This window comes from Sphaerodactylus townsendi, linkage group LG08, assembly GCF_021028975.2.
Source record: "Sphaerodactylus townsendi isolate TG3544 linkage group LG08, MPM_Stown_v2.3, whole genome shotgun sequence".
NCBI lineage: Eukaryota > Metazoa > Chordata > Lepidosauria > Squamata > Sphaerodactylidae > Sphaerodactylus > Sphaerodactylus townsendi.
The window spans coordinates 61,591,717-61,614,607 of record NC_059432.1 but is presented as its reverse complement, the minus strand read 5'-3'; the positions used below and the strand labels follow the sequence as shown (position 1 = coordinate 61,614,607).

General features: G+C 41.8%; 1 protein-coding gene and 1 long non-coding RNA gene across 2 annotated transcripts; both read right to left on the bottom strand.

Moving 5' to 3' along the window:
* Nucleotides 1-37: 37 nt before the first annotated feature.
* CALHM3 (calcium homeostasis modulator 3) lies at nucleotides 38-4,469 on the bottom strand. Its single transcript, XM_048506510.1, has 3 exons — nucleotides 3,678-4,469; nucleotides 2,196-2,451; nucleotides 38-811 (listed from the first exon to the last, which is right to left on the bottom strand). Exons 1-3 carry the CDS (start codon nucleotides 3,962-3,964, stop codon nucleotides 329-331), a joined length of 1,026 nt encoding a protein of 341 aa, XP_048362467.1. The 5' UTR covers nucleotides 3,965-4,469; the 3' UTR covers nucleotides 38-328.
* A 9,699-nt stretch (nucleotides 4,470-14,168) lies between these two features.
* Nucleotides 14,169-22,869, bottom strand: LOC125437570. Its single transcript, XR_007245238.1, has 4 exons — nucleotides 22,736-22,869; nucleotides 22,312-22,622; nucleotides 17,389-17,641; nucleotides 14,169-14,580 (listed from the first exon to the last, which is right to left on the bottom strand). It is a non-coding gene; the product is annotated as an uncharacterized LOC125437570 (long non-coding RNA).
* Nucleotides 22,870-22,891: the final 22 nt, after the last annotated feature.

The following is a 22,891-nucleotide window of genomic DNA, read 5'->3' as shown; positions in this document are numbered from 1 at the left end:
TGGTGGGAGCCACCATGCTATACTGGTTACTATCCCAGACAAGGACTAGGGAGACCAATGTTCCAGTCCCCACTCTGCCAGGGAAAATTGCTTAGTAATCTCAAGCAAGTCACTCTCATCTTAACCTGCTTCATGGGCCCATGGTGTCATAAAATAAAGGAGTGGAGAATGCTGTTGTAAGCTGCTTGGCACCGTGGTAAGGAGTACAGCAGGATTTACATTAAATAAAACCACCAGACTATTTTTTCCCTGATCAACTTAGCCTATTTCTAAGGGATGTTATATGGACTTTGTGAGAGAGGTTCACATCAATGTTTCCAGTTTCCTTTTAAACATCTGTTTGTCTTGTAGCTGTAGTTCCTGGCTGGGAATGCCACCTATTAGTCATGGTGTCTACCAAATGCGTAGATGTTCTCTCTGTGCTCAAGCACTGCCAGTGGGTTGTTTGGTTCAGATCCAGCCGTGGTTTACTGTAGTACCATGACTGGAGGAGCTTGTTCATTTGCCCTTCATTGGTGATCCCTCGCAAGTGATCTTTCTCCCTTTCTTTGCCTTCATCTTCTTCTTTGTGAGCATTAAACCGCCTTAGCTTGATTTCTTTCTGCATGCTATCAAAGAAATGGATGATGCACTTGTGTGCAAAGTCTCGAGCATGCTCACAGCAAGTTTCATCAAATATCTTCTGCTCAATATCAATGTAATTACTCCAATAGCGAGTCTGCAGGAAGGCAGCTTGATTGAAGCAGGGCCTGAGAGACCGGGCAAGGAAAGCTACCATAATAAGGGTCAGCAGTATACTCCAGCCAAGAGCCTAGAGGACAAACGGAATATAAGCAATGACCTATGAATATTATAACAAAAAATACACAATCTTGTCTCCAGAAAGCAAAAAATATTTAGGAGAACTTCAATTTTCTATTGCTAGAATATTGTGGAATAATAACTTTGCATGGAACATCTCTGATCCTCTAGTCCACTTCTCTGCAGTATCAGAATCCTACAGATTTCTTTTAGTTCATGTGGATTGTTTTAGTGATAGTTAAAATTTATTTAGCATGAAGTACTGAACAAATTGCACAAGTATGTTGTTCCTGCATAAAATGACTGTAGTGGGACAAAATCACTCAGAAGGGAATAGTCACTGTCCAATTAAAAGTAGCTCTCTGGTCCTCTTCCATTGATGCTATAATCACTCCCTTATGCTTTCTTTTAAAGTTTCTGCAGCATCTGATCTCCTCTTTCTTTTTTGTAGAAAGAAAAAGGATGCATACTATTGCAGGTAGTGGCTTTCCTGCAGGGGAGGGTAAGGAAGATGGTCAGAGATTTTCCTGAAGTACAAGACAGAGACAGTGGAGTCATTCACCTAGGACATCAAACATCCTTGGACTGGTCCTTGGAGGCACAATGAGGTTGTGCAGAACAGAGAAAGAAACAGAAAATACAGTAAAGTTCCAGGGGCCTTCCAAAACCATTATAGATAAATTGCTTTACAGTCTTATCACATTTACCCCCCAGGAACTCCTGCAAGGCAGGACAGGCAAACTGAAAGGGCCAGACTATGTGTCACCTGATCCTCATGCTTTCCACATGTTTCTCATGAGATTTTTTGATCCAAGACTCACTTATTCTAGTAGAAGCTTAATATGGTACCTATCAGGAGACAATGAAATGAGTCTTGTCAGATTTGCAGAAAAATTGTTTCTTTTTTTAAAAAGTGCTACAACGGTCTGTTGAGAACGAAGCACACTCCCTTTGGAGGCATAACATGCTGAAGACAGTTGTATGTCAATTAAGCAGAAAACATAGGAGTGGAAAAACCAACTATTCAAGGCTGCAAAAGTTTAATGTACTGGAAGAAGAGTTTTGAATCTGAGGAAAGTTTCCCAATTATCCTCTCAGTCCCTTAAAGTCCCTAGTTTGTGGTTTACTAATCTACACCTCCTTGAGCCCCTTGTGTCTCCCATGAATCATATGCTGCTCATTCTTGCTATAGAATATAGCTATTAATTGGTAGCATGATAGTTGTTATATCTAATAATATTCAGGCGAATATTCAGAGGATGGGCCTGATGCTTTTGAAGAACTGACATATTCCTGTTTCTGTAAAATGCCACAGGCACCCAAGCAGACAGGTGACCTCAAGTGGCTCCGCGGAACTGCAACAAATAGAAGTCTTACCAAAGCTTCTCATTTACCTGTGACCAGCATCTGAGGTACCTGGACACTGCTTTGCGGGAAGTGTTGTTCCTTATGAGTTCATCTTCCTTGCAAGGGACCTTGGAGAGCAACAGCTGCACATGGGCAGGGGTAATGTTGACAAAACCAGAAAACTTATCAGGGTCAACAGAATTGCTGAAGGCACAGACAAAGCACTTCCCATCCAGAAGGGTGACTAGGATCCAAATAATGGGTGCAATCATAGCCCGTTGTAGGATAGAGGAACAAATGTACCTGCGTGCCGGACAAAGAAGCATTAATTGGCTTCATATCTCTGATGAATGGAGATTTCTGTTTGGTAAATTAATTTGCAAAAACAGAGGTGAGAAAGTTGTATTTCATGAGCCATATCTCTTTAAAGGATTTTAATAGGCAAAGATAGTAATATATTTGTCAGAACTTAAAAATGTAAAAAGAAATAATCAAAGGTGCATAGATTGCAATCCTAGGCTAAACTGCTCAATTTATAAGAGTAAGAGCAACAGAAAGATATGGTAGATACAAATTGCATTTTATTTCATTTCATTTTATTTTATTAAATTTCTACCCTGCCCATCCTGGCTGCAGCTGGGAATAAATAAATTGATTCCAAAAAACCCAGAAAAGAAATAGTTTCTTCACTTGCATAATACAAAACCTAGATAAAATGAAAACACTTTCCCCCACAAACACACTATCAATCTTTAGAACTTACTGGCATGTGGTGATGGCCGATACTATGACTGGGTTTGAGATGAAATACGTACATTCATGGAATTAAAGTTATCCAAAGGTTATTAACAAAACGTGGTTCTGGACCTTATTATGGAAGTATGAAAAGTGGAACATCACTGGAATATCACTTAATCGTAATATCTGAACCTATCTTCATCACAGTATACAACTTGTATTATGTAGACCACAAGAAACCAGAAATGCCTTCAGGATTAGTTATCCTACTATGATTGCCCCACGTGCTGCTATTTTCAGCTTCTAAAACTTTATGGAGTCAAAAGTGAATATGTTCACTACATAGGTTTTGTGTGTGGGGGAAAATATTTACTTAGAAATCCCACAGTCTATACAAGACACTCCTGATCTTTTACACTGAAGACTGAACTCCACATTACCTTAGTAAATGATTTTCCTTGCTGGTGGTTCTTCTAAGTGTGCCTTCTCTATGGGTGGCCCCACTTTTTTTTGCCCAGCTCACAGGTATTCAACCATAAACTTTAGTATTAGAAGGAATGATGATAAAATGGGGATTATAACATTTCACATAAAGCAAGATTAAGATGGTTAAAGCACTTTGAAAATTCAATGTTTCACATGAATTCTAAATCAGTCCTAAATGGTTAACTTAAAGGAATTTAAAATTCCACAAATAATGAAAAAAAATAGTGGAAAAAAGGAGAGGGAACACAACAGATAAGGAAACCACTTTGTTGAAAGTCATTTACACGTTGACTGAAATCCCCCACCTGATAATAGCCATGTTCTTCTTTCTGTTCCCAGTGGGTCTCTTCCACTCCTCGATTGCCACCACACACTGTCTATTGACAATGAGGCCACAAAGCAGCAGGATCACAGGAGGTATAAACATTATCCCCAAGCCATATGCCATATTGTACTGAGGGAGGCAGGGACAGTTGAAGTCAAAGGAGGTGTAAATCTTGACACTAGCCAGTGCTAGGAGCCCGCAAATCCCATTCATCACTGATTCTGAATTAGACTGAAAGTATTGGAAGATCATTTTGAACCGATCCATGGTGCTGTGTGAGCTGCAGGACTTTCTTCCAAGAGTTTCTACGTTTGTTTCAGGTTGAAGTACTGACTGGTCTTTGTGTTGGCTGTTTTCTTTGGCACCGTTTCAGCAAGCTCTATTTGGTCTGCTTAGATCAAAGTTGGGAAGACAATAGGCAGAGCAAACAGTATTGCAATAAATTCTGTACAGATGGTTTTTTCACGTCTGTGTCCCATTCACATTAACACTGCTGCCCTTGTATCCCTCTTGGCTTCACATTCAGAATCTTCCTCATTCAGTACTCTTTGGTGTAGCTGGTCCAGCTGTGCGTCTTATCCACATGCGATGGGATTAGGACTGAGACTTACAGCTCAGTTGTCCTGCTTTTAAAAGTGCGTCTCCCTCCTTTTTTTTACAACTACAGCACTCTTTTGTATGTCAAGCAGCTGCTACCTGCAGGTAGGATGCAGTATTCATTCTCATGCACAGGTACTGGAGTTGGTGTTCCACTGAGAATGGAAGTCACAGATTCAGACAGTCAGAAGCTATTCTTCTGCTCCCCCTCCCTCTCCCAGGCAGACTCCCTGTGCTGTCCAATGATGAATCATCACCGGTGACTATGAAAAGCCAGGCTAGTCAAATGAGACAGCTTGTTACCAGATCTCCTCCCTTGTGCCTCTCATTAGGAGAGGCAGCTCCAATGCAGCAGTTCTTATCTTGGGTGGAAGAAAATATACAGGACTGGGGGACACTAAGAACAGGGCTCTATTTCCCCCTAACATTGTCATTGCTACATGGTCTCATACTATATTTTCTCAGGTTTCTCCACCTAAAATTTACTTCATGTGGTTGCCTGATAGTTAATATAGGACTCTAGTGATGAGATATCATGAAAAAGTTTTGTTTGCAGAGTGAGATACATGACCTCACTGGAATGTCTGCCACATAGTACAGGAGTGGGGGGGGGGGTGCAACATGGTATGGCTGCTTGTGGTAGTCATGGACTACTCTTGAATTCTAAAGAAACTTGAAAGCTTACAATGCTTACATGAGCCCCATGGAGAAATATGGAACACTACTGTGTTGGGAGTTGGGCCCACAAACATCATACAATAAACATTAATTTGGAAGCAAGCAAGAGTGATGCTTGGGTGCTGTGTGGTTTCCGGGCTGTATGGCCGTGTTCTAGCAGCATTCTCTCCTGACGTTTCGCCTGCATCTGTGGCTGGCATCTTCAGAGGATCTGATGTTGGGAAAGCAAGTGGAGTATATATCTGTTGGAGTGTCCAGGGTGGGTGGAGAAACCTTGTCTGTGAGTAACAAAGAAGGCAACCAGGTCAATAGTTGAGGGCATCTGAATAGAAGTATGAGTAACAATGAAGACTATAGCATGGGCGTAACACTGGAGATAGCAAGGTCACTGGTGGGAGCATCTGAATAGAAGTATCCTGGCCTTTGTTTCTTTTGTCTATGGTCATCCTGTGTTTGTGTGGAGCTGGTTAGACACTGTCTTGACTCTAGTATTTTTCAACACTGGCAGCCAAGTTCTGTTCTGTGCCAGTGTTGAATGCTGCTAGAACACGGTCATACAGCCCAGAAACCACACAGCACCCAAGTGATTCCGGCCGTGAAAGCCTTCGACAATACAAAGAGTGATGCTGCTAACAGATTCAAAACCTTCTGCGCTATACCCAAGCACCATCGTTCTGCCCACCAATGCCCTGAGGAGATTTTTCCTCCAAAAGTTCCAACTATCAGTTAAGACTTTGATGGAGCAGCCCCTTTGTCAGTTATTATATGGATGCAGTGAACAATGATTTTAACTACTACTTTCACACTTGGTATGATGCATATAATAATACAATGTTATCCTTTTTACACTGGCTTGCTTCATAGAACCTGCTTTCTAAGGGCTCTGTGAAATCCAAATCATACTGAAGATTTAGAAATGTTTTATTGGCATTCTATTGCAGAAATAGCAAATATCTTTAACTGACGTATTTGTCTTAAACTTTGAATTATGTATACAGCAAAAGCTTATTCCATCTATTTTCCTATTCATAGTCTTGTCTATATCATTATACAGTATCCATTTGTTTCAGCTGTATCTGTTCAAAAGGTTATTGTACAAGAATATGGAAGATAACTAATTAAACATTGTCACAATTTTTTTAAAATTTAATTTTTTAAAATTTAAAATTAAAAATTAAAAACCCAGTTATTCTACTTTCTAAGAAGTCAGTAACTATTTCTTTTATTCAGTTAGATTTTAAGAGGGGGTCTTATTCTGCCTAAAACCTCAGTTGTTAGCAAAAGGCAAATGTGTTCCTCTCCAAAAGGAGCAGCAGTGGCGTAGGAACAGCAGTGGTGTAGGAGGCTAAGAGCTCATGTATCTAATCTGGAGAAATAGGGTTGATTCCCAGCTCTGCCACCTAAGCTGTGGAGGCTTATCTGGGGAATTCAGATTAGCCTGTACACTCCCACACACGCCAGCTGGGTGACCTTGGGCTAGTCACAGCTTCTCAGAGTTCTCTCAGCCCCACCTACCTCACAGGGTGTTTGTTGTGAGGGGGGAAGGGCAAGGAGATTGTAAGCCCCTTTGAGTCTCCTGCAGGAGAGAAAGGGGGGATATAAATCCAAACTCCTCCTCCTCCTCTTCCTCCTCCTCCTCCTCCTTCTTCCACATGTCTGCTGGGATGTGCGTGGGTCAGTGACAGTTGTCAGTCCAGATTGCCTGGATCTTTTATGTCTAGTGAGAAAAATAAAACTCTAGGGTTGTAAACAATCCCTCTCATGAGTCCTCTTGCATAATAATGCACTTTCAATGCATTTTCAATCCACTTTAAAGCTGGATTTTACTGTGCGGAATAGCAAAATCCAAACAATTGTGAAAGTGGATTGAATGTGCATTATTCTGCATGTGCGGAAGGGGCCTTATATTAAGACAATATATCCCAAGGCTCTTTGGACAAGGGTAAACTTCCCCTTCAGAGTTTCAGACCACTTTTCAGACCTAGCCTGATTTTTTAAAAAGTATTCATTTAATAGGTTAAATCAAACAATTAATTTAGTATATTCTGATCTGGATAGCCCAGGAGAGCCTGAACTTGTCAGATCTTAGAGGCTAAATATGTTTGAACCTGGTTAGTACTTGGATGAGAGATTACCAAAGAAGCCCTGGTTTGCTATGCAGAGGCAGGCAATGGCAAACCATCTCTGATTTCTCTGTTGTCTCTTATCTTGAAAATGCTACAGAGCTGCTGTAAGTCTGCTGTGACATAATGGCACTTTTTACCATAAAACAGTATTTTGAAGTGAAATTGTCTCAGTTGCAGCTACCATTGTACACACCCCAGGCTCAACCACAAGGTGGTGATATTGAGCTTTCAGTTTTGAATAGCTATATTCTGCAAGTCTTATTAAAAACAAGATGAATACTCATATATGCCTGCAACAATTCAGGTTTTCTGGTCCCTCTCCTTAGTGAGTTACGGTCCCTATTTTACCTTCAAAGATTTTTCTATGATTCCTTTTAATAGAAGATATAAACAGAATAGAATAAAGAGTGAAAGAAAAGAAAAGAAAAATAACAAACATGTTCATTCAATTGCAATTACTTCCCAAGACAAAAGAAAAAATACATCTGATATGTTAAACAGTGATGTAATACACATTAAAATATAAATGATGATAACAGTTATGAGCTGTAAATTATAATATAATAATGGACACTAAATAGTGATTATCCTAATATTCTTAACAGACATCATAAAATATACTGTATAATACTTAATAAACCCAATAGTACTACAGTAATACAGTCAAACCTCTGCTCATAGTACTGCAGTCAAACCTCTGCTCATGACATGAGTTTGATCTTGAAGCTTTTCTTGGCATGGAGATAAATGCATCACCTGGTAAATAACTTCCTAGTAAACCTCTATTGACTGGTATTAACCTTTAAAGTCCTATATGGGTTGGGGGCTGTGTAGCTACAGGACTGCCTCTTCTGATATGTCCCTTGAAGGGAGTTGCAGTCAGCTAAGGAAAATTATCTTGTGATCCCTGGCCCAGCTGGCCTCAACCAGGGCCAGGGCTTACTCAGCTGTTCTGTTCAGGGAGACCACAGCCCTGCAAGATTTAACACAATTCCGCATGGCCTGCAAGACAGAGCTGTTCCACTGGGCATGTGGTTGAAGATGCAACAGTGTGACATCAAATAGCCCCTCCTCCCCCCATTCAGTTTTCCCCATTCAGTTTTCCTCCCTGTGATGGGGCCCTGTTTATACTAAATTGATTAATATGGAGCCCATGTGTTAGTTAATATGGAGTTGTATGAGAGTCCTCTCTGATACATTTTTAGATTTAAAGGATATTTTTGTATGGAGGTTTTAAATTATTTATTGTAGCTTTATGTACTAGTTCATCGTTTGTTGTAAACCGCTCGGGACTTTCTAGGGAAGGATAGTGAACAACTCAAATAAATAAATAAATAGATCCTGGGATCTGGTCCAACACTGTAACTGATGTGAGCATCAAAGTCAGAACTGCATTATATGATAAGAAACAGCACTTATTTTTAAATGTCACAGGGATATTAATCAAATAACATTAGTTGGTTCTGGAATGTGTGACAACTGAATGGATATACTGACTTGGGATTCTGAGGGAAGAGCAGGGCTGTCAGATAGATTATTCAAATAAGGCACAGTGAGGAAGTCATACTATCCTATCCATGCCTGGTTTAGCGCCTGCATTTCAAGATTACCGTTTGCTTGTCTTGCAATGCTGTCAAACTGGTATTAAGACTGATGTTGGAGTTAATCTTCAAAACCAGAACAGTCCCTGTTTCCGTAGGGTGAAAACATATTTCACTTGATTTGGTTAAGCATAGTTACTCCCCAAATTGGGCATAAGGCAATTTTCAGAATAACTAGACCCTAAGTGGTCACTGTAGGAGCCAGGAGATGTTTATCATTATCTGTGTGATTAAATTTGGCATTTTTGAATCTTAGTCTGGTCCTCACTGTCTCATCATGAAAGCAAGGAAGCTTGTGTGACATTTGAAGAGCTGCGGAAATAACAACTCTTCCTTTATATGGAGTGCTTTTTGAATGCCTAAAGTTATTTCCATATGTTATCTCCCCGCTACAACCTTGGAAGGCAGAGGAGTATTATTAACCCCACGTTGAAGACTGTAGGTCAGATGAAATGAGAGTGACTTGCTAAGTCTACCTATTGAATTTAGTGTTAGTGTTGCCAATAGGCTTACTGAAACATGTCCTGTTCCCTCAGTAGAGGTTTGTTGTGTGGAAATGGACAGTGAAAGCTTTTCAAGGCATCATAGTAAACAGCATTCTATTAAGCTCCTGTATTAAAGCGACAGAACATTTTTTTCTCCATACAGCCAACAACCCTATTTAGTTGCAGAGGAAAAATCTGAACCAGAGACTTCTAATCCCACCTCTCTCATGCTGTTGGTGTGCATGTGTGTAAACCAGAAAGGCTATTCTAAATGGGTTTTTGTATCAGATTTCTGAATTAATGAGTAACTGCAAAAGGGCTATGATTTATAATCACATCCGCCTTCCTGCACTTTTCAGTGCTTGTGATAATAGCCTTCATCACTACATTCTGTGTGATTTGTTCAAGAGTCACATGATTGTCAGATCGACTCTAGAATTGCCAACTACTTGGAGAAAAAAATGACCTATAAATGAAAATAAGTAGAAATAAACATTTATAATATATACACTCACTACAACGCTCCTTCAGTTTATAGGACAACTGTAGCAAAATAGTGAAGACTTGAAGAAAAATGTCCTATTCCTTTAACAGAAGCTTAATATGCGCAAATAGGTAGCAGAAGTTTTTTATTACATGGAGGGAAATAACATCCCACTAAGCTGCTTATATTTTCATAGGGCAATTAATCTCACCCCTCCTTTTTTTTTTTGCTAAATCAGTCCTTCAGTTTCAGATCACCTTTCAGTATTACTAAAGAATGTGTGTCACACCTGCCTGCTTCCAAGTAATGAAACATTCCTGGGGCACCACAACAAGGTTTATTGAAAAGTAGCAATAGTCCTACAAAAATGACAAAAAGCAGGGAGTAAGTCTTCACATACACCAGAACTCTTCCTCAGACTATGTTCAACACAAAAGGGGTGAAAGAGAGGAGAAAATATGTTTTGAGGTACAATGAAAAGTTCCCCAGTCTGTGACAGTCAACATAAAGGTGTAGCAGACTTAATTACCGGTAGATTATATAGGGGCTGAGTACAAAGCAGATTTCAGGTTGCACCAAAGGCTATTGCAACAGAGGAGGAAGAAATTGCTGCTTTCCCCTTTAAAGGTATAAAAGCAGTAATTGGCACATATGGGTCTCTTGTCAAGCAGAGAGTAGACCCCAAGTGGTGGGGGAAAGGTGATATTGCGTGTGTTAGCAAAGCTGCAGAATAATTTTAGGCAGTTCATTGGAATCCATAGAAACTAAGGGTTGTTTTCTTTTGGAGAAAGAGCCCTGCGGACTTATGGTATCTGGAATATTTGCTTTATTTACCAGTGCACAAGCAGAACATACGTAAGGCAGGGCTGCTCAGGAGTAAACAGCACATACCTACAAAATGTTTGGCACAGGGCCTGGGCCACAGGTTCAGCAGAGTGAAGTGGTAACGAGGTACTAGAGATCAGAGGTAACAGAATGGACTGCAAGTGTGTGTGTGTGTGTGTGTGTGCGTGTGTGTGTGTGTGTGTGTGTGTGAAGGAGAGAGTGTATGTAAGAGAGACTGAGGAATCATATTATCAAATATTTATGTGATGGATGAGAGTTAGAAGGACAAATGTTTGACAGGTCTGGAGATCTACTGACCCAAAAAGAGTAATTCAGGCTGAGGGAAAATCTCATCCATTTGGATTAGTGTTTTTTACAACAAAAAGAAAAAAAACATACTACTACTGCTGTGATATGTTAACACTTCTCAGTCAGGCAAACTGGATTTGGTGGATTTTAGGCATAAGAACCTCAAGGCCAGATTGACTAATGTGTTCTATGGGAGAACTAAAAAGGAAAAATGTGTGAGTGAGAGAAGGGCAGACACACAGGGAGACCATGTGCGCTTGAAGCTAAAGCAGTAGCATCAACCAATCTCCTATAAAAGGAGGAGACAGATGCTCAAGAACTGTCTTACCTAGTTAGTAACCTTTTTGATGTACTTTTATTTTCTTAACCTGGCTGCTAGAATTCTTCCATTTGATTTTGTGCCATGTAGTGATAAAGTTGATTTAATTAAGATGCCTTGCCTAGATAGCTGCATCTATTTTCAGACTGCTTGGCAATCCTACTGAGTTAATTCCTGAGCAACTGTACCTTTGGGCAGTCACTGAGTAGCAGCAGGGGAGTCCCCACCAAGGGAGGATCAGATATCCAGAGGAGGTGGCAACCAATTCAAAGGAGCACTCCAAAATCCCACCTAACGTCCCACCAAAGGAGCACCTCCAGAGTCCCTCTGTACATCAGTGAGAATCTTGCAATGGAGAAAACCTTTACAATTTCTTACATATACAGCATCCTGCAAGTGAAATATTAATACAGTGCAGAGAAAATAGACTAGATTCTCTCTTGCTGTTTGTTTATATGTAGTGATTTTTTTATATGGATGATTATATGACAACGGCATCTCTCACCTTTTGTCTAAAGTTTTGGAGTGTACTCTGTCAGCTCACTGTTCTGCATGTTACACCTGACTCCAGGCCTGATCTAAATTGCTTTACCCTGGCACAGAGTTTCATATCAACTGGGCTGTTGCCCATGCCCCACAGTTACATGTTCATCCCAGCATGATAGTCACCTGAACCACTAATAGGATGGGATCATACAGCAAAAAGGTGCTGGTAGTCGTGGATCTTTCTGGAATGCCCCTCCCAGCAGTCCTTTCTGGCACTGGGAAAATTTATTCCTGGACTTGTGGGACCTATGTGATCTAAGTACCATCAAAGGTGGCAGAATGTAGTGGAAGGTGATGAACCACACTTCCTGCTTCTTTCATCAGTACACCCTCTTCAACAAAGGAGAATGTGATTTTGCCCCTTTCACCTTTCCTGGGATTGGAAAGGACTTCTGTGGGAAACAGAACACCAGAAAGGTCCACAATCTTTGCATTTGCTGATCTCTGGTATGCTAACTGAGCATGTGTAGCTACTTTGCCTAGATAGAAGCTCAGTTTAAACAAGATGCTGTGTGAAATGCAACTTTACAAGACTTTTGCCCTGTCCGCATCACATTTAATCTATCCTCAAATTCCTGAAAGTGAATTTCTTATTCAGGAAATTATCTGTAATATGTAAGAAATATTAGAGTTCTTTTGTCAGGTCCCAACCTCTGATTCATGATGCTGACCATACTATATTTGGTTAATTTGCCACATTTATTCTACTATACAAAAACCAACAAATGGAGAGTTACAACTGATGTCTTGATATCACATCAACATAAGAAATAATAAATTGCATCAGGATCATGGGGAAGTGGGAGGTTGCCAGGCAAAGAGATGAACAACTGTGCCATAAACTTCACACTAGGCAAATAGATTCTATTCCTTTTTTTCTGACATAATATTATGCATTACTTGGGCAGCTATTTCTAAGGCAACTATTGCTGTGGTTGTAAATGGCATCATTTTTTTTCATATATGGAATGAAGCCACTCCTGGTATTTACTTATTCATATGTGGAACTCATGCCTGCTTTGATAAATAATAAAGGTCATTATCAAACATTATTGATCCAAAATATGGTGTTAGCAACAAAACATTTGGGGATTTGTTTTCTAACACCATAATGTTGGCATATTAATACTGCAAAATGTGCAGTTGGATTTGTAACTCTCAAGTGAATCTACAGGAAAGCATATATATGTCCATCAAAACAGAATACCCCAGGGGCACACACTCTGTTTGGTACAAAACAACTACAACTTGATACATTCATATTTTATAAATAGCAGCATGACATCTCCACAGCAGCTCATCTAAATCCTGTAAAAATACTTCAAATTCAAAAACATGAACAGACTGAAATTTCAGAAAGTGATGAATTCCAGTGATGAACGGAAAAGATCAGCATTCTGGATTTACTTATCCAATTCTACTACTTGTTTCACCATTTTGAATGTGAGCTGTGCTGATTTTCAAAAGTTCTAAATGCTGAAAGGGGAAAAATAATCATATGTTTATAGAATATTAGCAAAGAAAAAGCAATAAAAACAGATTTTGTGCAAGCAGCATTGTCCTGTTTCCCTCTTTTATGCTCTCTGTCATTTTTGGCAATTCATTTTTGTCCAGTCCATTATTACACAAGATTCTACAACTCATTTGTCACCCCACTCTCAGCAAAATTTAGATATATAGATTACAGCATGTGTTATGTAACTATTACAGCACCACTAAATGTGAGCTTCATCCTGCTGTGAGTTCTTCAAAGTTTGCAGGCTCACAGAGTTTCTAAATTCTGGATAGCCCTTAAGCTGCATCGACTGCATGCAGCATGAAGCCAGTTAACCTTGCAATCTGCACTTCTGTGCTTCAAGCAAGAATGTCAGAACTGTTAACGTAGTGTGTGTGTGTGTGTGTGTGTGTGTGTGTGTGTGTGCGCGCAGTCAACCACAAAGAAAAGCAAACTGAACAAGACTTATTTGTTATTCATCTGAAGGACACAATGGATGCTGCTAATACATCATCAAGTCACATCAAATATACTGAGATGTATAAATGTAATGCCAGTCATTTAGGAGCCAAAAGAGTTGCAGTGCCAGAGAAGAGGTGGTCAAATTGGAGCACGATTGATGTGCCTGTACAAAGTCCCTTGTGCCCTTCTATTAGCTTGGCTGGGGCATCCCCGCAGTGTAACAACCAAGGAGCCGGCGTCACTAGATGGCAGGAAGCCCAAGGTATAATGGTAGGTAGAAAGGTTTTTTTTTTACCCTTTTAAAAAATTATAGATATAAAGAACAGAACAGATAAAAAGGACAGAACAATGATAATGGAATGAAAACAACAGTTTCAATGAGTTCTAAAGATTAAGACAGAAAAATAAAATTGTACATATTATCTCATGCACATAATGTTGCATATTATCTAAAAACTAACAAGCAATTACTGATCATGATTATTAACAGTAAAAATGATATTATAATAACCATATAATAACCTTGATATTATAATAACCATATTATAATAACCATTTATATTATAGCATTGTTTAACAACCCTGCCAAGTTAATCAGGTAAAATGATGTACCGTTTTACTTGATTAACCTGGCAAACAATGCTATAATATAAATGCTATAATATAAATTCATTCATACATAAATGATGGAAAAACATGGTACAATATGAACAAAACAAGAAATGAGTCCCATGTCATAAAGACAACTTAAAGCTGACGTGAAAGCAGTGTAGAAATAAGTGGCTTTATTTGCTGGGTTTTTGTAATTAAGATCCTTAAAGAACAGTTATAGCACAGTCATAGTTCTTTATTTTGATCAAGCTGTTCAGTAGTTTTATCCAAAGTAATTCAGAACAAATAATAGATGGGCTCCTGGTTCTATCTTGTTTTGATAGTCTTCATCAACGTACCGTATTCTACAAGACAAATAACATCATCAATACTCAAAATAACACAAAACAATTTGAACACACCAGACTATCACCATGGATTCACTCACCACACTGGACCATATAAGCTTCTCAGTGATCTAAGTTTGTGAACTAACAAGCTGACCAAACTGGTTTATAATTTACTCTTTATAATTTGGTGCAATTCTTATTTGGATTGAACATTGGTTGAGCAACCAATAACATTTTGATTGTTTCAAAGAGACTGGGAACTTAAATTAAACTTTTACTTTGCAATCTCAGTCTGTTTGGGTTCATAAGTGGCTCACAATAATTAAAATACCCATCATAAAACATCAATACAATGGAAATAAAACATCTAGAGCAGGCCCACATTCATTATCTTTCTATGCAATTGTCTCCCTGCATACCCAGATTTTATCTTATTCTGAGCAGCCAAACAATCGAACATTAAATTGTCAAGGATAAATTTGGATATTATTTCTCTTTTCCATTTTTCCTCTTTACAACTTTGTCTGTGCCTCCATTTTGACACTCCTTGAAAGGGTCTAATTTGCTTCTGTGACTGGACCAGTCTGATTATATCACATCAGCAAGATCCATAGAACCAAAAGCCACAGATTTTGCTCGTGCTGATCTAATCAGGGTGTGTATCCACAGGGAAGGTCAGTAATCTATGTGTACTCTTGCAAAGGAACAGGGAATGACCTAGGTCTGTTTGTGTCCCACTGGGTTGGATAACTGGTTTTTAGAATTTATTTACTACTTAACTCCAGAGAACTGTTTATCAGTTAACACTGATCTTTATGGCCTTCCCTCTGGGGAAGGTTGGGAAAAATTAGAAAAGGGAAGTACTGGTAAGTAAATACTTCATTTGGCTGATAGAGTGAGACAGTGTCAAGCTGCATGGCAGTGAATCAAACTCATAATGGGAACTAATCTCCAGCCTCCCAAGTATATGATGTTCCTAGGAGGCAATAAAATCTTAACTGAAACCCTCCAGGTATATTTAGACAGTAGGTACCATACCTGTTCTGTCACTGTTCATACCAACCCAATCGTGTTCAGTAAAGAGAAGTTCAGTGATCTAACAGCAGCTGAACGGTTAATTTGCCTGATGCTCCTTGCTTTATCCTCTCTGGTTTGCACAGATTCTTTATAAATTATCATACAGTCCTTTTGCAATCTAATGAAAGGACTACCCTGATCTAGATAGCTTAAGCTAGCCTGATCTTGACATATCTCAGAAGCTAAACAGGGTTGGTGCTGATCAATATTTGGAAGGGAGACCACCAAGGAATACCAATGTCAAACCTGAGTGTCTCTTGCCTTGAAAACTCCACAGGGTTGCCATAAATCAACTGTGACTTGAAGGCAAAAAAGAAAGGATTGTAGCTCTAGAGGGGTTTTTTTGTTTGTTTTGGTGGCTGAAGTTTTGTGACACTGACCTGCAAGATCTGGCCTTCAGAGATTATTCCCTGGAATAATAAGGATGTAACTGACCATTTTCTGAATTTTTTTTGTTTACCAACCTTTTGGTCTTAATATATTTGGGCCCTCCAGCATGGACTCTATTTTTAGCAAGGTGACAGGTGGCTAAAGAAGTTTCACTTATTTTTTCCTGTCTTCCACAGGGCAGGCCAAAACTGCATACGATATTCCAAATGAGGCTGTTCCATAGTTCTATACAGGGGCATTAGAATATTGGCAAGTCCAGGGTCAAGGCTGCTTCCCACAACTTGATGGCCCGCTCCACCATCCTTCCTTTCGCAGATGCCCGTGGATGTGGAACATATTTCAGAAACTAAGCAGGGTGGGTGTTGATCAGTATTTGGAAGAATACCAATGGCAAACCACTTCTAAACCGGCAACCCTGCCCTCAGACTTTCCAGCTAAAGCTGAGACTTCTGGGCAGCCAGAAGCCGGGAGAAATTGCAGAGAACTGGCAGGAAAGCCTGAGCAGCAGAAATAGGCCTCAGCAGTTCCATGGAGAAGGGCAGAGGCGTATGGGGGGGGAATGGTGCCTGGAGACAACTCCTTCTCTGGATGTTGCCCCTGCACCCACCCGTGCTTGGAAGTGGGGCTTGGGGCGGGGCTACGCCCCTCTGTGCTGATTGGCTTTTGAAAGCCGGAGTTTTTGAAAGCTAGGGGCAGCGTTTGGGGGTGGGGTCATGCTCCCACCCTCCATGCAGGCCAGAGGGTGGGGCTCAGTGGGTGGAGCCATGGCCCTGAGCCCCACCCCTGGCCTCTGTGCAGACCGGCTTTTGAAAGCTGGAGCTTTTGAGCCGGCTTTTGAAAGCATGAAGGCGGGGAGTGGGGCTCAGGGGGGTCCCCATGTCCCCATGTCTCTAGGGCGGTAAGTTCCTGGAGAAGGGTGAAGCTAGCATAGCTCCAACCAGGCTGCAATCAAGGGTGAGGGCCAGGAAAGTTGAAGGGCCAAACCCAGGCTGGAAGGGCTCAATAGACAGCCCACCAGCTACTAGGGGCCTGCTGAGAAGGATAAAAGGGTGGCAGGGGAGAATGCCAGGCTGGTTGTTGGGATGGCAGGAAAAGGATAAAAAGGGTGTGATATGTAGAACCTGGGCTTAATATAGCAGGAGTGATGCTAACTGCCTGACCGGAAGTAAAGAGCTTGTAAACAGAAGCCAGAGTTGTGTCTTCTTTGATCCTGAAGATAGCCAAGCTCCTACAAGGCCAAGGTGGCCTGCACTGCCTGCCCTGGCCAAAGGGGGCACTCACATAGCATTTTTACTTTCAGTCCATTTCCTAACAATCACCACCATGGATTTTTCCTTTTTCACTGTCTCCACACACCTGAGTTAATGTTTTCGTTGAGCTATCCACCATGACTGCATGGTCCCTTTTCTTTTCAGTCCCTGCAGTTTCCAACCTGATGAGCTCTATTTTGAATAAGGAGTTGTCCCAATATTTGTTTCTCGCCATGGCCAACAGGTGATTTTCAAATGCCTGCACCCTTCTTCTGGGTGCTCCTGTATTCACTCATTCAGATAGTTGCTTTGTTGAGTGTGAGGTGTGGATTATAGTCTTGTTTCCATCCAACATTATGCTGCAAAAATATGAGTTTTATTTTATAGTTGCATGCCAAACTCCTACCTCCAGTTTATCAGCTCAGTTTTTTTTTTAACCAGTGGAGATTAAAGGGCTTTGTATAAACATTCAGTTGTCTTTCCTCCATCCCCTTCCCTTGCCAAAAGTCTTTTTCACCTCCAAGTGACATTGTTCCCTCAGCAGGAATGAACTAAAGTTACCAACAGGCCTGTCCTTTAATAGAGTTTAATGTGTAGAAATGGGCAGTTGTTACTGTTGCCAGTCTCCAGGTGATGTCTGGAGATCTCCTGGGATTACAACTGATCTCCAGGTGCAGTTCACCTGAAGAAAATGGCTGCTTTGGACAGTAGTCTCTATGGTATTATACCCCATTGAAGTACCTCCCTTTCCCAAACCCACCCACCTCGGGATCCACCCGCAAAATATCCAGGAAGTTCCCAACCCAGAATTGGCAACCCTAGTAGATGTAGCTTTTTATGGCATGGAGGTATATAACATCAACTAGTAAATAACATCCCTTTAAGCCTCTATTAAAGGGACATTTTTTGGCCAGGCTGGCTGGAAGCTCTACCTTGAACCCTTTTCAGGGGTAAGCCAGGGGTTTTCCTGGGGCTTTCTTCCTTCACCCAGAGATGTCATTCTATGCTGCTGCTTTAGTAGCAATAGAGAACGAGCAAGATATCATAAGATTAAACAAAGCCCCAGATCTCGTACTTTAGAACAAAAAGCTCAAGACTACAGATACGATGTTATAACTCCAAAGTTGGAGTGAGCACTATTCTTTACAAAAAAGTCATATGCTCGTGATCTGTTTTTAAGATGCTACTTTCATATCCAGCTTCCCACAAACAATAAATGCCTTCTTTCTTGCTTGTTCTCTCCCTCCCTCCCTGTAAAGACTGAACTAACATCCTTCAGTATGACTTCAATTATGGTGCTAAAGATACTCATATGCATCCACTGTCAGGAGGTTACTGACATCCTTTGTCCCATGTTGAAAGACCTGTCATTCTGAATAAGAAGGCCAATGACCTAGTTTAAAAAGGAGAACAAGCAAGATTTAACACAAGTTAAGTGGTTATGGTACTGAACTGTATTATGTAGGTATTTGGCATATTTTCAAGCATGGGAAAGGTGAAAAGAGACAGCACTGTTGTATCAAACAAGCTGCTCAAAATACTGTGGAATATGAGGGAGCTACGCGGGTCCTCTCAGAGGTCCAGAGAGGTCAAGACCACTTCAAGATTTTTAGGCCCCTATTCATAAAAATGACAATATACCACACACAAACCAAGTTATGAAACTTAATAAATGTCAAAAATAGCATATGTCTAAGATTGCAAATGCCTTAGCAGACTAGGTGCTCAGGAGGAGCAGCAGCAGCAGTAGCAGAAGGCCATTGCTTTCACATCCTGCATGTGAGCTCCCAAAGGCACCTGGTGGGCCACTGCGAGTAGCAGAGTGCTGGACTAGATGGACTCTGGTCTGATCCAGCAGGCTTGTTCTTATGTTCTTATGTTCTTAAGCCTAAGGCCATCTTTGAGCTTGAGACCCAGGTCAAATGGCTCTTTTCCCCCACTGCCACCAATTGGTTAATTTTAAAGTCACCAGCAAACTTTTGAAGTTAATTTTAAAGTCACCAGCTCACAAAATGGCTACATGCTTTCCTGTTGCCTGATGCCATACCTCTTCACATCTTCCTAAATGCTGTCTGCAATCAAGCCATGCACATTTATAAACAGGAACGCTGTTTCCATGAAATAACTTACTGCCTGTTCTTCCACGTTAAAGGTACAAGTCAGTGAATGTGTTCTAGAGGCTCACCCTCAGTTTCCACAGGTTGGTATTGCAGTCGAACAGATAGTCTGTGTGAAGGGTACACCATAGAAAACTGCTTAGAAACCTCTGCAGTATTGAATTGCCCTGCTGGTCAAATATTCTATGATGCTTAGATTGGCACAGGAGGAAAGATGGTACAGTTAAGCCCAATCACATAAAATCTCAGAATTTGGAGGGGAGACCACCAAGGAAGACATTGTAATGGCAAACCTCTGCTTTCCACTTGTCTGGAAGGCAGTGGTGTAGTGCCCAGGGGGCGGGGAGGAGGGTTGTACCAAACATGTGCCGGTATGGAGGCATGGTGTGGGTGTTCCAGGGCAGGGCAGGGGCGGGCAGAGGCGTGGCAGGGACGCAGGGCACACATGTGCCCCGGATGCAGTTCCCCCCTTGCTACGGTTCTTGCTGGATCACCGTAACACTAATGTAATGTATGACTGACGCAGTGTAGGTAACTTTATTTTACAAAGGTGTCATTTTGAAGCAAGAACATGTAAGGGCGACACTCCCCACCCCACCCCTGAGCTGTACCAAGAACAAATCACTATAGTTAAGCTTCTGCTACAGCAGAAACACTTTTAAAAACTGAACAAAAAACACAAGCAGTCGTCCACAGCCTAAAACAGACCATGACACTGACTTGCTTGCTTCAGGAAGCAAAACAGCATTTCTTCAGTATTTGCTTTATTTCTTTTCTGCCTTTTAACAATGTATCTATAGACTGACCCTGTTCCAGGATAAAAAGCCAACACCAGAAATGTTTAGTAGTGAATTGTTTATGTATACGGAAACCTTAGTGAAACACTGAAAAGGTAATTTCATTGTTGCACAATAACTAATTTGGAGTGTTGTGGGGTTTCCAGGATGTATGGCCCTGTTCCAGTAGCATTTTCTACAGACATTTCACCTACATCTGTGGCTGGCATCTTCAGAGGATCCACAGACGCAGGCGAAACATCAGGAGAAAATGCTACTGGAATATGGCCATACAGGCCAGAAACCCCACAACACCCCAGTGATTCTGGCCATGAAAGCCTTTGACAATACAATAATTTGTTTTTTTGTAATTAGCAGAAATATCCAATATTTTAATTGTTCTAATAGAGTTAATGTTTTCAACATATTTGACAATATTTAACTATTTGGTCAGTTGAGTAAACTGTTTTCGACTGGTTATATGTCCAACTCAACCCTTCTACGACATCCAGGAATAATTCTACAGGCAAAAATCCTTGGGAGAAAGGCAGGTTATATTTTAAAGCAATAAATAGTCATTGTATAAAGGGTTCCTGCAGGCAGAAAATTTTAAGTCTTGTTGAAATATACTGATGGCACATGGCAAGTATATTGAATTAATTTTAGCTGTGGCTAAAGATTACCTTCCCACATCACTGGATTTTTGAAGCATGGGCTTGACACTGGAAATGGTTAACAGAGAAGCTCCTTTGCTTCTGGAAGTGGTGGCTGTGTGTAAAGTTTGTGTGGGGAGGGGCATGGATCTCATCCTGTAGTTGTTCCTACTTTTTTTCCTCTTGATAAATTGATGGAGCTTTGTCTGAACCCCCCTTCTGCCCCATGGCACAGCTGGCCTCTTTGGGATGGTTATGGTGGGTTGCAAAAAGGGCTATTTTTTTCAGGAAGTACATGAAAACTTGTGAAGTGAAAAATTCAAATTCCACACTGATACTTGTGGCTGAAAAACTACAGAACACTATAGAAAATCTCCAAGTGTGGTGAAGATACAGTTAAAAGATGGCCATTTGGAGGGTCACCTCTCAGGGTGTTACACTCTTGGAGGGTTAGGATTGCCAAGTGCCTGGCAAAAAAGTGACCTGTCATTTTAACAGAGTCGTAATGAGATATTCTTCTGCAGGTGATCATCTCCATGCCATGACACGTTTCATCTGCCCTTTTCCATACATACAACCTCTATTAAAGGGGATAGATATTTGTTCTCCATGCCTGTTGGCAACACTAACACAAACTGCCCTCCAAATTCATCTGCCACAAAAGCCCCACTCACTTTGCAACTCCCAAGTACATTAGCTAATAAAAAGCTTTGCACTTGCCCCTATCTGCGTTGTAGGTCCCTGGATATGTATGGTGAATGGGAATGGCTTAGGGCTGTATTCTTTGTGAAAGACAACTTCAGATACTGAACATTTACTACACGTGCATTTATTCAGAAATTCACCTACCTATATGCCAGCCTGCCGTCAATTTACAGGAGATAAACTATAGAAAACCCTTGACTGTTCAGACTTCGCATATTATAAGGACTTTCGCCTGGAGCTGACCAACTCCTTGCGTGCGTGCCCCTCGAGCGCGCCGTTTTGCACTGCCCGGCTTGCATGCAGATCAGAAACCGCTTGAAGAGGCGGACAGCAGCAGGCTACCCCAGTCGCTTCCTATGCAAGCTCGCTGGCTAGGGGACATATGCATCCCACGGTCGCATTCTTTGCCAGTCTTCCCCTGTGCAAACGGCACGATCCTGCACCTTTAGAGCACATACACCTCTCATTCACACCCGGCGACTGCTTCCTGCACGCACACGAAGCGGCCCTTCTTCTTCGTTCCTCCTGCCGCAGAAATGCTCGCCTGCATCCCCCGACCCCCCGCGCTCTGGACCTTGCCCCCCTGTGCACGCCCCCCCTCCCCCGATGCAAGGCCGCGGGTCTGCTCGCAAAGGCGGTCTGGGCTGCAACATGCTCCAAGGGACCTCGTGCCCACCGCAGCCGCTGCACCCTTCTCGTGGTTCTGGTCCGCATTTTGCACATACACCCCCCTCCCCCTCGCGCCGCAGCGCTGCTTCTGCCTCTCCTTGGACGCTACCTGTTGTTGGGCCCGGCCCTGGGCGGCGTGTCCCCAAACGCGTGTCCGAGCCCCTCCCACTCCAGAGGTGCCACATCTGGCTGCCCACGTGACTCATCGGGTCCCTGAAGTGGCTAGTCTGAGGAGGCAGCTGTCACCATAACAACCGGGTCCGAAGGGGGAGCCGCTCCATCGCAGCCCCCGTGGAGGGGAGAAAGTGTGTGTGTATGGGGGGGGGGGTATCACGAGCGTCCGTGCGGGGCACCGGGGGGGAGGTGCAGTCGACAACAGCCATTCCTCTGCGTTGCTTAGGTAAAGTCCGTGGAAGGAGCCTAGTAGGAGGGGAGAGAAAGAGACTGAGGTAGGGTGGGGGGTAGTAGAGACACAAAGGGAGCAGCAGGACAGGGAAGGAGCAATCTGAGAGCTGGAAGAGGTGGGGGATTACCAAGGGAATCAACCTGAACTCCCTGGGAAAGGCCGGCGGATCTCTCCCATGCTGTGAGCCCAAGGATCAGCCCTTCCCTTCCCATTCATCTCTCACACCAGCCTGGGCAATGTGGACCGTGTCCAAGCAAAGGCAGCATCTCCGAGGCAAAGGAAA